At 29.1% G+C, this 16,718-nt stretch overlaps 2 protein-coding genes across 2 annotated transcripts; both read left to right on the top strand.

Annotated features, from left to right (window-relative positions):
* Positions 1-1,944: 1,944 nt before the first annotated feature.
* Positions 1,945-6,752, top strand: LOC124840296 (ABC transporter G family member 15-like). Its single transcript, XM_088103099.1, has 9 exons — positions 1,945-2,150; positions 3,087-3,163; positions 3,246-3,707; positions 3,792-3,914; positions 4,010-4,132; positions 4,652-4,936; positions 5,031-5,303; positions 5,405-5,512; positions 5,623-6,752. Exons 1-9 carry the CDS (start codon positions 1,976-1,978, stop codon positions 5,977-5,979), a joined length of 1,983 nt encoding a protein of 660 aa, XP_087959225.1. The 5' UTR covers positions 1,945-1,975; the 3' UTR covers positions 5,980-6,752.
* Positions 6,753-12,872: 6,120 nt separating this feature from the next.
* On the top strand, positions 12,873-16,031 carry LOC148205370 (putative wall-associated receptor kinase-like 16). Its single transcript, XM_088103098.1, has 3 exons — positions 12,873-13,889; positions 14,350-14,523; positions 14,607-16,031. The coding sequence occupies exons 1-3, from the start codon at positions 12,983-12,985 to the stop codon at positions 15,806-15,808; spliced, it is 2,283 nt and encodes a 760-aa protein (XP_087959224.1). The 5' UTR covers positions 12,873-12,982; the 3' UTR covers positions 15,809-16,031.
* Positions 16,032-16,718: the final 687 nt, after the last annotated feature.

The following is a 16,718-nucleotide window of genomic DNA, read 5'->3' as shown; positions in this document are numbered from 1 at the left end:
TTATAAAATAATCTCAATTCAATAGTTTATCTATAACTATTTTAATTTTGTAATTAAAAATTAAAAAAAATTATATTTCATTATAATTTATTTTTTTGAATTTTTATTATTATAGTGTATTTTTTACAAATTATAATTAATTGATAATAATTTTTGTATTATAAACTACTTAATTTAATTAAATTATTAAATATGAACTATTTAAATTAGTAAAATATAAAATAATTAAAATTGTAGGATTCACGACTTCTAAGTTGTGCACCCCACAAATTTTCAATTTTTATTTTTTATTATTTAAAATGATTTATAATTCTTAAATAATATATTTAAATGTATTTAAAATAATTAAAATTATATTCAATTAATAATTAATTTTTTTAATATTATTAAATAAATAAACTTCATATTTTTAATTATTTTTGTAATTAAATTAATATTTTTATAAAATTATTTTAATTAAATAATTTCTAATCAAAATTATTTAATTACATAAGTAAAAATGCATAAATTTATTTTATTTTATTATAATAAATTAATTATAATAAATTTTTTTATAATAAGTATTTGTCTAAGTAAATTTATTATATTAAATAAAAATAAATTTATAGTGAAATATAATTTTTTTAATTTTTAATTACATAATTACAATAATTATAATTATATATTATTTAATTGAAATGATTTTATTAAAAATTTAATTTAATTAGAAAAATAATTAAAACCAGGAATTTTATTTATTTAATAATATTAAAAAACTTTATCTATTAATTATATATAATTTAAATTATGTTATATACATTTAAATATATGATTTAAAAATTATAAATTATTTTAAATAATAAAAAAATTAAAAAAATGAAAATATGTGGATGCACGACTTTAACACAAAAAGTAGTCAACCCTTATAATTTTAATTATTTTATATTTTTATTAACTTAAATAGTTTATATATAATATTTTATTTAATTTAAATAGTTTGCAATGAAAAATTTGTTATTAATTAATTATAATTTGTAAAAACAATATACTATAAGAATAAAAATTCAAAAAAATAAATTATAATGAAATATAATTTTTTTTTTTGAATTTTTAATTACATAATTACAATGGTTATAAATTATTTAATTGAAATTATATTTATAAAAAATTTAATTTACTTATAAAAATAATTAAAATTATAAAATTTATTTATTTAATAATATTAAAAAACTTTAGTTATAAATCAGATATAATTTTAATTATTTTAAATATATTTAAAAATATTATTGTCAAATTTTAAATGATTTTAATTAATAAAAAAAATAAAAAACAGAAATAAAAAACTGTGTAGGAGTGTACGACTTGAATAGAAGAAGTTGTGAATTCTTACAATTTGGAACGTGGTAATCGATTATCAATGTAATTGATTATTATGTTCTAAAATCCTTTTTAGAATTCACACCTCCACCTATAATCACTCTGTTAAAGTGAAATTGACATAACTTCTTCATTCCATGACTTATTTATTTACATAATTTGAAAATAAAATTAGATAGTTTTGTACGAAAACAGTGGTTATTGTTAAATGACCTTTGTTCAATCTGTTAGGTGACCTTTTTAAACTTTTCATAACAGTCCAAATTAATGATTTTTGGTGGTATCTATATCTATTAATCGACATCTATATCGTAACTACTACGTACTTTGTAATTGATAATTGCACCCTGCATGGTAGAGAGACGATTTTAAATAACCTGACAATCAATAAAGACGAACCATTTTGGCAACTGACATTGGACATGTACGTTCTGAACCACATTTATTAATCATATATTATAATATTATAATAGATATTCTAAACTAGATACCGGTTTAATTTTATTGTAAAAGTAAAAGGCTAATTATTATAGAATATCAGATAGACTGCAGACTAAAGACAGTGGTAGGAGAGAAGTGAGATAAGAGAAGAGGGAGAGAGATAAGAAAAGATAAAAATATGGTGATGATGATGATGTGGGAAGATGTAAGAGTTGAACTACCTTCAAGTTTTGGAGCACAGAGAAAGAAGTTGTTGCTTAGTGGAATAACTGGCTTTGCCGAACCAGCTAGGGTTATGGCTGTCATGGGTCCTTCTGGCTGCGGAAAAACCACCTTTCTTGACTCTTTGACTGGTCTCTCTCTTTCTCTTTTTCTCTCTTTCTCTATATATGCTATTACAAGTTACTTACATAACATCTCCATTCTCAAACTCCACACCTTTTTATCTGTTGTCTTATATTTATACCTATGATGCCTGTTGCACCAAGGATATTTGCATTCTTTATACTAAATATGTGTAAGTTGAGATATATTTAGTGACTGTTCTTATATTTTTTGTCAGAGATAATATATATATATATAGATATATATCATATTATAATGAACGACAGAATAAATATGATATATATATATATATATATATATATATATATATATATATATATATATATATTAATCCCTATAAAATTTTGTTCATTTTGAGATTAGTTTATTCAAAATATATTTGATAAAATTAAAAGACAACATTTTTTTCACAGATATAAAAAAAAAAATCAATGAATGAAAACAAAATAACAAAAACCAAAATAAGAAAAAGAAATTTTACAGGATAAAAAAAAGTTATTTAGAAAAAAACAACAACTATATTTTAATAAGCAAAAACAATATTTAATTACATGAACATTGCAGAGAAACATATTTTTCCTAACACTTTTATTTTGACCAAAAAACATGGAGTTTACAATCCATATTTAATTAGTTATATTATGTAGTTTCCATTTACATTAGTTTGCTGTTCACGTCTTTTTAAGAAACCACTTCTGAATAATAGAATGACCACTTTCTTTCTTCTTCCTATCATGTGTAAAAGTAGAAATATATTGTGAAATAGTGCATTAAATAGAGATACTGAAGCTAATCATGTAATCCCTTTTCCTTTAGATAAGTTTCAATTTGAGGACTGTTAATAATGGTCTGTGTAGAAACAAATGTTATCAACTATGACATTGTGTGGTGTCTTTTACTAGTGTTATTGGTGAGAGACAACAAGTGTTGACATTTTTGTACAGGAAAACTTGCTCCAAATGTTGTAATGACCGGGAACATTCTAATCAATGGGAAGAAAAACTTGAATTCCAGAGATGTGGTAAGATAATCAGATCATGCATAGCTTTATCTTTTCACTTGGGCTGCTCTAAAATATGCATCTATATTTCTTCAATTTTCAGTCCTACGTAGCTCAGGAGGAACTTTTCTTGGGAACTTTGACTGTAAAAGAGACTCTTACATTCTCTGCAAACATGAGACTTCCTTCCAAAATGACCAAAGAAGAGATAAATAAAGTGGTGGAAGAAACCATAATGGAAATGGGTCTGGAAGATTGTGCAGATACAAGGATTGGGAATTGGCATTGTAGGGGTATTAGTAATGGTGAAAAGAAGAGACTTAGCATTGGCCTTGAAATTTTAACACAACCCCATGTCTTACTTCTTGATGAACCTACAACTGGCCTTGATAGTGCCTCAGCTTTCTATGTCATTCAAGCACTATGCCACATTGCTCACAAAGGAAAGATAGTTATCTGCTCCATTCACCAACCCAGTAGTGAGATTTTTTATCTATTTGATGACTTGCTTTTGCTTTCAAGTGGGGAAAATGTTTATTTTGGACAAGCAAAGAATGCTCTAAAGGTAAACATTTTTATTGCACAGGAAAGTTGGAGTCTAATACGAGTAATTGAACATTTTGTGTCTCTAATTAGAATTTGGGAATAGTTTTTTGCCGATGCAGGGTTTCCCTGTCCTACTAGAAGAAATCCTTCAGATCATTTCCTGATGTGTACTAATTTGGACTTTGATTTGATTACTGAAGTACTAGAGAGGACTCAATTATGTTTGGTATGCATTAGTTTTTGGAGTCTTGGTTTTTCAGTTTTTCTCTTTAATCAATTAACAATGCTTTTTAATGTGAATTTTAATTCCTTCATTAACAGGCATCATCGAAGTCAACAATGGAAATGAGAAAATCAGATATCAGAAGGACACTGATTGAGACTTACAAAAGTTCAAAGCTAATGCTCAATGCAAGAAGTAAAGTTCAACAACTGAAACACAATGTAATTATCTGTTAGTCAGTGTTCATCACTGATACCCTTAGTTTCTCTATTAGTACAGATCCTATCTCTGTTATCTAGTATTTACCTGCATCTGAAAACCAGTTTAGTGTTTGCCGATTACTCACACTTAAGATTAATCACAGATAAATTATTTTTCTTTCTGAATCCTGAGTTAGACACCCTTTTGGAGAAGATTTAAAGAATGAATCCAATCAAAAAATTCATCAATCTATTTTGATCAACGGTTCATTTTAAAAGAAAGCACTGAATTTCCCATTTTCTTTTCTTGCTTCTATTAAACAAATTGTTCTATTCCTTAGTGAGAGATGCAAAAATTGATGGGTCTATTTCATATAAGGGTTCATTAAGGAAGAGATTATATATATGATTTCATTCTAATCCATTGACACTACTTTTAACTCAAAATCTCAAAACATTGAAAGACATTAGATTTATGAGACTTTTTTTTCTTATATAGTATTTAACTTAGACTTATCTCTATTGTTTTCAACACTGTAGGAAGAACAAGGAATTAAGCACTACACAGGTAGCACTACCACGTGGAGGAAACAATTGTGTACATTGACCAAGCGATCTTTCTTAAACATGACTAGGGACATTGGTTACTACTGGCTGAGGATAATATTCTACATAATGGTAGGAATCAGTATTGGAACCCTCTTTTTTCACATTGGCACAGGAAACAGCTCAATCTTGGCTAGAGCAAAGTGTGTATCATTCATCTATGGATTCATGATTTGTTTGTCATGCGGAGGATTACCATTTTTCATTGAAGAATTGAAGGTAAAATTTATAAATATGATTCTTTCTTATTTTCCCAAAGATACAAGATTTATACTTAACATTCTGCTTTGTATCTAATCACAATAAAAAGCAGGTGTTCTATGGTGAAAGGTCCAAAGGGCATTATGGAGAGGCTGTGTTTGTAGTATCAAACATCATATCATCATTCCCTTTCCTTGTTCTAACATCTTTTTCCTCCGGAACAATCATTTACTTCATGGTGCAATTTCATCCGGGTTTAACTAATTATGCATTTTTCTGTATCAACTTATTCTGCTGCCTATCTGTTGTTGAGTGTTGCATCATGGCTGTAGCCTCACTGGTCCCCAATGTGCTGATGGGCATAGGAATAGGAACTGGTGTAATTGTAAGCATACCATTTTCTCAGTTTCTGAGTCAATAGCATTTAGGTGAGTTAATAGCATTTAGGTTAAACTTGATGATGGAGTTGTTTCATGGTGGTTGCAGATCTTCATGATGATGCCCTCCCAAATATTCAGATCATTACCTGAGCTTCCAAAGTTCTTTTGGCGCTATCCTATGTCCTACCTTAGTTTTGCTTCCTGGGCAGTGCAGGTACAATGTAAAGTGTTTTGGATAAAAAACAAGATAAAAACAAAGACTATACTAGGACACATATAACATATTATGCTTTTTGTAATAGCTTGTGATGTTTTGTACTACAGGGAGAATACAAGAATGACATGTTGGGGGTAGAGTTCGATCCTTTGCTACCAGGTGATGCAAAGGTTAGTGGAGAAAAAGTTCTATCATCGATACTTGGGGTTCCATTGGATCATAACAAATGGTGGGACTTAACAGCATTGGCTACCTTATTATTAGTTCACAGAGTGGTTCTTTTCTTGGTGCTTCGGTTTGTCAAAAGAGCAAAATCACCTAAGCTGTGGTTCTATGCAAAGAAAAGTCTACAGTTTGGAAAGAGATGTTTGCTCAATGACAAGCCATCTATCTCTTCCAGGAAACTAGCTCAGCATCCATTATCGTCTCAAGAGGGTCTTATGTCCCCAAACCTTGCAATGTAACACTTTAATATTTATTGCAAATCACTACTAGAAAAAGCATTTTAGCCACAGACGAAATTGGTCACTAAATAAGTAAAATCGGTCAAAAACCATTAAAATTACCTTAAATTTTCCAAACCATTTATCTCGAACTTCAATACAAACTTTCTTCCAACTGGGACTCCATTTATCGAATTGTTGCTTGATGATGTGTGAGATTATGGTAGAAGGACCTCTTGCTGGTATAAAACTGTGTACAAATATATTGTCAAAATAATCACATATTTAAGAATACCAAATAAATTAAAGTTGACTTACTCTCCTGTGGCAACATGAAGCTATGACCATTGATCAACGACATTGGCAGACTCGTACTCAGGTGTAAGTTGTAAAATAAATTTAATGGACAGTCAGCTCCATGAACCATAATGGGTCTTCCATTCAATAAATGGTTTCTCCAATAACCCTCATTCTTTCCACTACCCGTGTACCCTTGTGCCCACCAATGTTATAAATTGAGAAGCTATATGAATGAAAGAAAAACAAACAATCGAGAATATAAAGAAAGCAAGGATGTGTTGTAGTACCAAGGAGTACCGAGAAGAGAGTGAGTGCACATTGAAATAAAGAGAAAATTAATGTTTATTGTTGAATAAACATTAAAGACACTACTTTACTTATGGGAATGGACGACGATGATGCTACACATTGTAAGTAATTTTCATTATCCTAGAAGCTTTTGAAATTTGATATTGATTATACTTTGTACTTGGTCTGTCTGCAGTCTCCCTTTCTTATTATTGACATGTTTGGTTGTATAATTTAGATATATTACAACAAGACTGGACTGTCGATCCTGCCTCTCTTATGCTTATTGTAAAGAAGAAACCTATTTAATCCGTATTAAAATGTGTCTTCTGTTTCTTTCTCAGGGAATAAGATTCTCCTAGTTGTGTTTGAACGATGTTTAATCTGTCAATACCTAGCCAATGTACTATTTTGTTGCAATGCAATCTGGTGTGATGAATTTATGAACTTGTAATTGTTTGGAGAGTTGTCTGTTGTGGTAATTGAAGGGTTGCAATGCATATTAGGTAGATTAAAAGGGTTGTTTTAGAATTCCATATTGTTGTTAATGAATGTAAACTGGTCCTATATGTTTCTGGTTTGTTTTGCCTAAGTGTTTGGATGACAATTGCATGTTTAGGATGCCTAAATACTACAAAAAAAAAAAAGTAATTAAAAGAATTAACGGTAAGAATAAGTCGGGCACAATAAGAATTTCATCACTCTATTTCTTGTTCAGTTTTTTGGTTGGCTGATTTTTTAGTGCTTTAATGAGCAGGGCACACTATGCTTGAATAAGCAGGGCACAATAAAAATTTCATCACTCTAACATATTACTGTAACTTAAAACTCCCTTTATGTTATCACATGTCATTGCCTTGTCACAGAAACTTATATTTGATAAAGCTAACTGATGAATAATTGCCTTGTCACATGTCACCTTACAACCAAGAGTAATGTGTATAGCTAGAGTGGTGTTGTTGGAATTGCTTATCGGAAGACGAGTAGCGAATAAGTTGATACTGAAACAAGAATATATTTTCTAGTAGCTTTGTTGAGGTCATCAATATTAGTTTGTGTTTTTATTTGGTATAATTTTCACTTGGTCTAGTTGTTTTCTATCATTAGATTTTAGTCAATTATGTTCTTTAAACGTTATATATCTTTTTTTTATTATTTACATTGTAATTGTAAAATTAATTTTGATTAATTTTTGGGTAGTTTATAATTTTGTATATTTTATTTATTGCTTATTATAAAAAACAAATTTCATTAAATTAAGAAATTATGAAAGTAGGTGAATAATTATAAATAAAGGAGGTTTCAAACCTCCACAAATTAATAGTCATTAATAGAAGAGGTTAACACCCTCCACACAAAAACCTCTACAATATACATCCAATACCAGAAGTCGTGAAAAACCTCTGCAAATCGATATTGGTGACTTTAACTGTGAGGGTTTGAAAAACCGTCATAATTCATTTTGCAGAGGGTAAAAATCTTCGCAGATTGAAAAAAAAATACCTCCACTAAATAACAATTTTTTTTGTAGTGGTTGAATGTTTTAAGTGTGACAAGCATGACCATTGTGCAAATAATTATAGATTTGCAGAGTGTTATAATTATGGTAAGGTCTGTCACATAACAGAGTATTGGTGGACTAAAAAGAAAAAGGAGGCAAATTTGCTAACTGAGGATACCGATGAAAAAATAGGGATCTTGATGACGTTAAGGAGCTCGGACACCAAGCTATTGAGCTAGAGCTTGGAAGATGAGCTTAGATCGAGTTGTTCAAACAACTTAGTTTGGTATTTGGATACAGGGGTGAGTAACCATATGTGTGGTGATGAAGATATATTCAGAGAGCTCAGTTTAAAGTGGATGTCAAGTATGTTTCATTTGGAGATGATTCCAAGGTAGCAGTGAAAAGGTGAGGAATAATCTGGTACATACAGAAAGATGTCCGTGTTGGAGAAATAAGAAACATGTACTATGTACTCAATCTCAAAAGTAATATATTGAGCATGAGCCAAATGATGGAGAAGGGTAACTCGGTTCTGATAAAGGACACAATTATGTACTTGAAGGATAAACTCAGTCGCTTGATTTTTGAAGTAGAGATGAAAAAGAACATAATGTATAAATTGAAGTTGAACATACAACATAAGAAGTGTTTGAAGATTGATGTAAAAGATGAAGCCATGGTGTGACATTTCCATTTTGGCCAATTGAATTTTGGAGGATTGGCCTAACTAACAAAGAAAGTGCTGGTGCATGGATTGTCGAGTATGGAGTTTGACAAGAAGTTTTATGGGGAATGTATACTCGGAAAATATCTGAGGACAAGTTTTTCAAATGAAGCTGAGTACCAAGCAAAGGAACAACTTGGATTAATACATATCGACTTGTGTGGACATTCACCCCTAAGCCCTTCAATGGTAAGAAATACTTTATCCCATTCATAGACAATTTTTCTCGGAAGACATGGGTGTATTTTTTAGAAGAGAAATTCAAAGTGTTTGAGGTGTTTAAAAAGTTCAGGATGATGGTAGAGAAGAAAATCGAAAAGTCCATAAAAGTTGTTTGATCTGACCTAGGAGGGGAGTTCACATCAGAAAACTTTATGAAGTTTTGCGAGAAACATGGTATAAGGTTTTTAAGCATGGCCTTAGACTAAGAGCGAAAAGAAAAAGAGAGTCAAAATTTACTTGCTCAAGAAAGAAATATGATCGTATGATAATAGAAATTACGCTGTTGTGATCTCTCAGACGCTTCGTAATAAAATTTGTTTTGAAAGGAAAAGGAAACTCGAAGAAAGGGTTCTAGAAAGATGACGAGTGTTTTAGATAATAAGACGAAATTAAAAAGTTCTATTTATATTATTGAATTATTTTAACATTAAAATATTCTATCTCTTTATTTTAAAACACTTATCAACTCTAATATTCTATTTTTCTAGATTCTTACCGCCATTACCATTATCGATTCCTTCTCTTACGCCTTCTTATTCAAATTTATTTCTTTTTTTGACATCATATTGTTTTTGGTTCTTCTTAATTCTCTTATTTTTCTCACCCATACTACTTTATAAGAAATGTATTTTTGAATTTGGTGGAAAATTTAGCACCTCTTTTATTGACCAAATTTTAAAAAATACAATTATCAAAATAATTTTAAAAAAATAACTATCAACAAATTTACCAATAAATTATAAAATAAAATACTTCATGAAGAATTTTCAAAAAGATTCATTGATAGATTAAAAAAAATCAATTACTATGATTTATTAATAAATTTTATCATAAAATGATCAAAATAAAAACTTTCACATTCATTTTATTGACAATTTACTAAATTAATAATAAAAATCTAAAATTATTAACGAATTTGTTACTGAAAAGATATTTATTAATGATAAAATTTTAAAATTCATTGATAAAATATATTATTTAGTTAAAATAAATCACTTAAAAGAATCATTATAAAAATTTATCGATGATCTTGAAATTTTAAAATTTCTTTTTAGTTTATCCTTTTATCATTAGAAAATAATCAACATGTTTTTCATCATATAAAAAATATATATACAATACAGAAGAGATTTTAGGCCCATCATTATTCATCAACTTTTATATTGTATTTATATTGGGTGATACTTGTTTCAACTTAATAAAAATAAAATATGCACCATATTTTTTTTAATTTATTAATACTTTGTTTAAGAGAATTCTTGAAACACCAAAATAAAATAATACAAAATATTTCTACAAATTAGTTTAATAAAATTTCATTTTAATTGATAAAAAATTTGATTTAATTGTGCAGAAAAAAAGGCATTTCAAAAATATCCATAATTAGATCTTAGATATCTTTCATAAAATATTTAGACTTACTTTAACGTCTACGTAATAAAAAGCGAATAAAGCTAGCATTGAAGGCTAATGCTACAATTACATTGAAGTGTAACATCATTAAATTGTTTTTTAAATTTTAAATTAATCCATTATTTCAAAGCTACTTTAAATTTTATTCTTTTAAGGCCATTTAAATTTTCTAATTTTATTGTGTATTTATGTATTTTTACATTTTCCCCTTTATTATCATAATTAACTTTTTTCTTTTGATATTAATTAAATTAAGCGTACAATTAAAAATAATATTATTTTCAACTTTGAAAATAATAAATTAATTATTTTTACAAAGAACAGACGTTTAAAACTGATGGTAGATAGTAAATAAAAGATTAAAAAGAAATAAAAACAAAAAACTACGAGGTCAAGAACATGACAGCGTAAGCTTCTTCTCTAGGTCTTGGTCATCAAGTTTGTAATCATTCTAGAAATTTCGTAAATATGTTAAGAGTGAGAAAAATATTGAAAAAAATTCTAAAACACTTAAATAAATTTAAATGTTCTAATATATAGTCGACATGTTCTTTCTCATCAGTAAATTTATTCTTTGAATTAAGTATACAATAAATAATAAAATTTTGACTTTAATTCTTTGAAAAAATAATATATTTATATTTTGTTCTTATTATTGTTACTCATTTTGATTGCTTCCCTCTATCTCTCACACTACGAATAATCAGTTTATATTCAAAATAACTTTGGAAAAGTTATTTCTTATATTCATTTTTTGTGTTTTTGAAATATAATAGTCACCGATTAATTAATTATCATAATCATAAAAAATAAATATTTTAAAAGTATTCATAATTTCTTAAAAGTAACTTAATTGCTCTTATTTATTTTTACGGTAATTATTTACTGTCAAAATTTCATTAAAATACATATAAAGACAAATGAATAATTTTAAATATTAATTAAATGGTTTTAAGTCTTGGTCAAGCTATAACATGTAGCTGATGTACGACTATCCCGGTGTGAATAAAACGAAGTGTAACATCGATCATTAATTTTTTTTTAAGTTAGTCTAAATTAATCTATTATTTCAAAGCTACTTTAAATTTTATTTTTTAAAAGCTATACTTTAAATTTTCTAACTTTAATATTTATTTATGTATTTTCATATTTTTCCCCTTTATTATCATAATTAACTTTTTATTTTGATATTAATTAAATTTAACCTACAATTAATATTAATTTCAATTTTAAAAATAATAAATTAAAAAAATTAGACATTTAAAAATAATATGAATAAAAGATTAGAAAAGCATAAAGAAATCTTAGGATAAGAATATGGCAGTAGAAACCTTCTTCTTTCAAATGATAAATTTAAGAGAGAGAGAGTAAGTAAATGAAATTGAAAAAAAAATTGTATTGTTTTAAGGAATGAAGAGATGAAAGTGAAAAAAATTTGAAAATAAAGTTTTAGAATAATTTGATAGATGTAATAAATAAAAAATTGTTTTAATATATAAACTTGTTAGATTATAGTTTTACCTCTATGATTAAAATTATATAAATAAAATGTAATTATTATTAGTTTTAGTATTATTAATATTATTATTATAATAACTATTATTATCAATAATGTTATTACTAATATAATTAACATCACTAATATTATTATTATTAATTATCCACGAGCTAAATTGGAATTTAAAGGAAAATGATGACATTTGAGTAAAAGCATAAGTGATAGGTTGAAATTTAAAGAAAACTGATGAACATTTAAGTAAAACATAAGTGTTGAGCTGATTAAAATATTTTATTCCCCTTAAATTTATTTGCCAAATCAGCTGTGACCTTGCCAAAATTTTTTAAATTTTAAAACCACGAGGTCAACCAGTTTGAAATTATTCAAGAAATTTCATAAACATATTTAAAGGAGTGAGAAAAATATGAAAAAAGAATCAATTTCCAAGTTAATACGTAAACTAAAAGTTAGACCTTAAAACACTAAAATAATTTTTTATTTTCTAATACATAGTCGATATGTTTTTCTAGGTATTCAATAATTTTTTTTAAATAAAGTATACATAATAAATGATAAAATTTTGATTTAAGTCTTTGAAAAAAATAATATATTCATATATTTTGTTCTAATTATTACCAGTCATATTTATTAAAAGGTATTCAAAATTTCTTAAAATAACTTAATTCCTCGTATTTATTTTCTACAGACGTGTCTGTAAATATTGCCTTCCAAAATTTCATTAAAAAAAATAATATTAGTTAAAAGGTTGTAAGTCTTGGTCAAGCTAACGAGTAAAATTACGTGTGACATGTTTTTCAAAGTTACTAATTTGACTGTTTTGTTGTTTTTGAAGTTCCTAATTCTAATATGAGCATGAAAAGTACGAGTGATGAGATAATAACAACATATGAAGAGTTGTCTGACTGAGTCACATAAACTTTGTACAACCAAACAAAACATTCTGATTCCAAACTGAACCGTTGTTGAAAACAGCGGCATTTTAGTTACTATAAAGAGGAAGAGGAAGAAGAAGAAGAAGAAGGAGCAAAGACTTTAGCTTATAGCTTACTATACAATGGAATTGAAGGTGGTGACAGAGATGCAAGTGAGCCTCCTGCTGCTGCTGATGATGATTGCGTTAGCAAGAACAGCTACTGCAGCAGATGACCAAGCCCTGCCCGGCTGCCCCAACAAGTGCGGAGATGTTTCAATTCCATACCCCTTTGGCGTAGGTGTGTCAAATATCACCGGAAAAAACTGTTCCTTTCAGACAGACTTGAAACTCAACTGCACAGACTCCACTCTATACGTATATAACATCCCAGTTCTGAACATAACCCTCCTAGGTCAATTGGAGATGAGTTTCTTGGTCTCCTCTATCTGCAAAGTCAACATTTCTAACGGAGTAACAGAAGCCGACATAGTCATACTCAATAGTCCATCCTTCACCATTTCCAGCACGGAAAACAAGTTCATGAGTATAGGCTGCGACACGTACGGGCTTCTAAACAGTTACGTCAACCAATCTACATACTCGACAACAGGGTGCTTGACATTATGTGGCGACAATCTAGAAAATTTGGAAAACATGCAGACGAATGATGGGAAATGTGCAGGCAGAGGCTGCTGCCAGGTGGATATACCGCCTGCAATGAAGAACATCGCTATACAAACAAATACATTTAATAATTTCAGTAACTCTTCCGATTCCAACAGCTGCAGCGTTTCGTTTGTGGTGAAAAAGGGCGGCTACAACTTCTCCATGGATCATTTGAACCGCGTCCCATTCGATATGACTCCCATGATTGTTGATTGGAGTGTTGGAGATGCTCCCTGTAACGTTTCCAAGGATAAAGCCAACTATGCGTGCAAAAGTGATTATAGCGTTTGCGAGGACCCACCCTCTGCCGGTGGAAATGGCTACCTATGCAAATGTAAACCAGGTTTTGAGGGCAATCCTTACTTTCCCCAAGGTTGCACAGGTAAATTATTTAATTATGCTGCCAAAACATTAACATTCTTTTTTCCACTTCTCAAAATTTACTAATATATATATATATATATATATATATATATATATATATATATATATATATATATATATATATATATATATATATATTTTCTTGCTGTAGTTCTCTTTTAGAAAAATATCTTTTTAACAATTTTTTTTATTTTTTTGATATTTTTTTAACTTTTTTAATATTTTTTTAACAACAACTTATCTGATAATACATTAGTCCGTTTCAAATATATAAATCAATAAAACAATTAAGTATCATTTCTTATCAAAAAATTATTAAAAAAAGTTAGTTAAAATATCGTCTCATTACATTTATAAGAACAGAAAACTGGTAGATAGAAGTAAAACTATGTGTTAATATATTATATTTCAGTTTTCTCATTTTACGAAATGATTATTTCTGTTTGGCCTTTGTGTAGACTTTCCAGATTGTAAAAGGGGCAAACACAACTGCGCAAGAGCAGAATATTGTCATGAAACTCCTGGCTCTTTTGAATGTTTATGTCCTGATGGAATGATCGGAAATGCAACAAACGAAGGTGGAGGATGCCAGCCAAAGCAGCGGGCTGATGCATTTACAAAGATCGTCATTGGTGAGCATATCATTACGACCATTAGAGTTTTGTTTTTCTTCCCTTTTGGCAAGACACTAAATTTGAGTTTATTTTGATAACAGGAGCAGGTGTAGGATTAATTGCTCTCTTTGTGGGAGTTTCTTGGCTGTACTTGATGCTCCAGAAAAGGAGAGTCCTCAAACTAAAAGAAAAGTTCTTTCAGCAAAATGGGGGCATAATTCTAACACAGAAACTCTCTACTAGAAGAGACTCGTCTCAATCCACCACAATTTTCAGTGCCGAGCAACTCAATAAAGCCACCAACAATTTTGATGAGAATTTGATCATCGGCAAAGGAGGTTATGGAACAGTTTTCAAAGGAGTTCTCTCAAATAATCAAGTTGTCGCTATCAAGAAGTCCAAAATAGTGGACGTGAGCCAGGTGGAGCAATTCATCAACGAGGTCATTATACTGTCACAGATTAATCACAGGAACGTGGTCAAACTCCTAGGTTGTTGTCTAGAGACAGAAGTTCCTTTATTGGTGTATGAATTTGTTAAAAATGGCACCCTTTTTGATTATTTGCATAAACAAAGCCAAGTGGGTAATGTATCTTGGAAAACGCGTCTAAGGATTGGCGCTGAAGCAGCTGGAGCTTTGTCATATCTACACTCAGCAGCTAGCATACCCATCATCCATAGGGATGTGAAAACTGCCAACATACTCTTGGATGACAATAACACTGCCAAAGTTTCTGACTTTGGAGCTTCGCGATTGGTTCCGCAAGACCAAACTGAAATAGCCACAATTGTGCAAGGAACCTTTGGGTATTTAGACCCAGAGTACATGCAATCAGGCCAATTGACTGAAAAGAGTGATGTTTATAGCTTTGGAGTAGTGCTTGTAGAACTGCTAACTGGGGAGGAGCCTTTCTCTTTTCAAAGGGCAGAAGATAAACGAAGTCTCACATTTCACTTTGTATGTAGCTTGGAAGAGGATCATCTATTTGATGTTCTTCAGATTGGTGTTGAGGATGAAGAAAATAAACACGAGATCATGCAGGTTGCTATTCTTGCTGCCAGGTGCTTGAAACTTAGAGGGGAGGAAAGGCCTAGCATGAAGGAAGTGGCAATGGAATTGGAGGGAATAAGGCTTATGGACAAATATCCTTGGACCAATACAAGCCAAAATTTTGAGGAGAGACAATACTTGCTTTCTGAGGCACCAAGCATTCGTGAACCTGGTGACAGTAGTGGCCAACAGAATGCTGGATATGATAGCCTGAAGGAACTTCAATTAATTGACTTTGGTGATGGAAGATGATCAACCACACGGCACAAAAAATATATGCAGTCCCACCTCAGTATTTTTGTTTTCTTTATTTTTTCTTCAGTTATTCTTATTGTATTATAATTTTATTCTAGTTTATACTTTATTCATGTGAAAGTTTTATTGATTAAATGAAAGTTAATATTTTGAATAATGTTAATTAAGAGTTTATATGTACTAGCAGTTTTAGAATGAAAAGCTCAGGAGTTAGTTGTTATTATTGTCCCTTGATTTGTAATAATTAGTTGACTTTAATTAATGCACTAACACAAAAAAACTTTGTACTTTCATATATTATAGGCTTTTTAAGCCTGACCTAGATCACGTAATTGTGGGTAGAAAACGTAAATTTTCATATGGTGCATATATATAACAGACATAGGTCTATTGTAGAGGCAAACAAACATAAATTTGGTCTTTTTAAAAAAAAATTAAGCCAAATTTTATCTCCAATTTAAAATTGTAGAATCTCATCTCCAACAACTTTTATTGGAAGTTTTTATCCCAAATCCATAACAAAAATTATCATCATTTAATATTTTTTATCACTAATTCGTGACAAGTCTAAATTTGTAATTTTATGTCAGATGTTTACGCTTCGCATTTAAATACAATTAAAACTACAAAAACATTTGAGTAAAAAATAATTTTCTATCTATTTTTAATAAATTTTACAAAATCAAGATTATATAGATTAAACAATCACTATATATGGCTAAGCAAAAACAATCACACATAGGTCCATTAGTTAAAAGAGAAAAGGAGAAAAATCAATCTTATTCCTCACACACAACAATGACAAAAAAACAACCTTTAGGCACACAACAATCTCCGTAACGTAAACAATGTTGTCGATGTCAAGGGTTCTATTTGCACAATTAAGAGTTTTCATCGTGTAGTAAAA

The sequence above is a fragment of the Vigna umbellata genome, chromosome 1 (genome assembly GCF_029865625.1).
Source record: "Vigna umbellata cultivar VRB3 chromosome 1, Vumbellata_1.0, whole genome shotgun sequence".
In the NCBI taxonomy this organism is placed as follows: Eukaryota; Viridiplantae; Streptophyta; class Magnoliopsida; order Fabales; family Fabaceae; genus Vigna; species Vigna umbellata.
The sequence above is the reverse complement of the archived record's forward strand: the minus strand, read 5'-3'. Positions and strand labels throughout refer to the sequence as shown.

What these genes read in the sequence shown, in the direction of transcription:
- LOC124840296 (XM_088103099.1), top strand. Translation starts at nt 1,976, where the DNA reads ATGGTGATGATGATGATGTGGGAAGATGTAAGAGTTGAACTACCTTCA. An exon ending in TTTTCATTGAAGAATTGAAG is followed by an intron (nt 4,937 to 5,030) that starts GTAAAATTTATA and finishes AATAAAAAGCAG; the next exon opens with GTGTTCTATGGTGAAAGGTC. An exon ending in TTGCTTCCTGGGCAGTGCAG is followed by an intron (nt 5,513 to 5,622) that starts GTACAATGTAAA and finishes TTTGTACTACAG; the next exon opens with GGAGAATACAAGAATGACAT.
- LOC148205370 (XM_088103098.1), top strand. Translation starts at nt 12,983, where the DNA reads ATGGAATTGAAGGTGGTGACAGAGATGCAAGTGAGCCTCCTGCTGCTG. An exon ending in CTTTCCCCAAGGTTGCACAG is followed by an intron (nt 13,890 to 14,349) that starts GTAAATTATTTA and finishes GCCTTTGTGTAG; the next exon opens with ACTTTCCAGATTGTAAAAGG. An exon ending in ATTTACAAAGATCGTCATTG is followed by an intron (nt 14,524 to 14,606) that starts GTGAGCATATCA and finishes TTTTGATAACAG; the next exon opens with GAGCAGGTGTAGGATTAATT.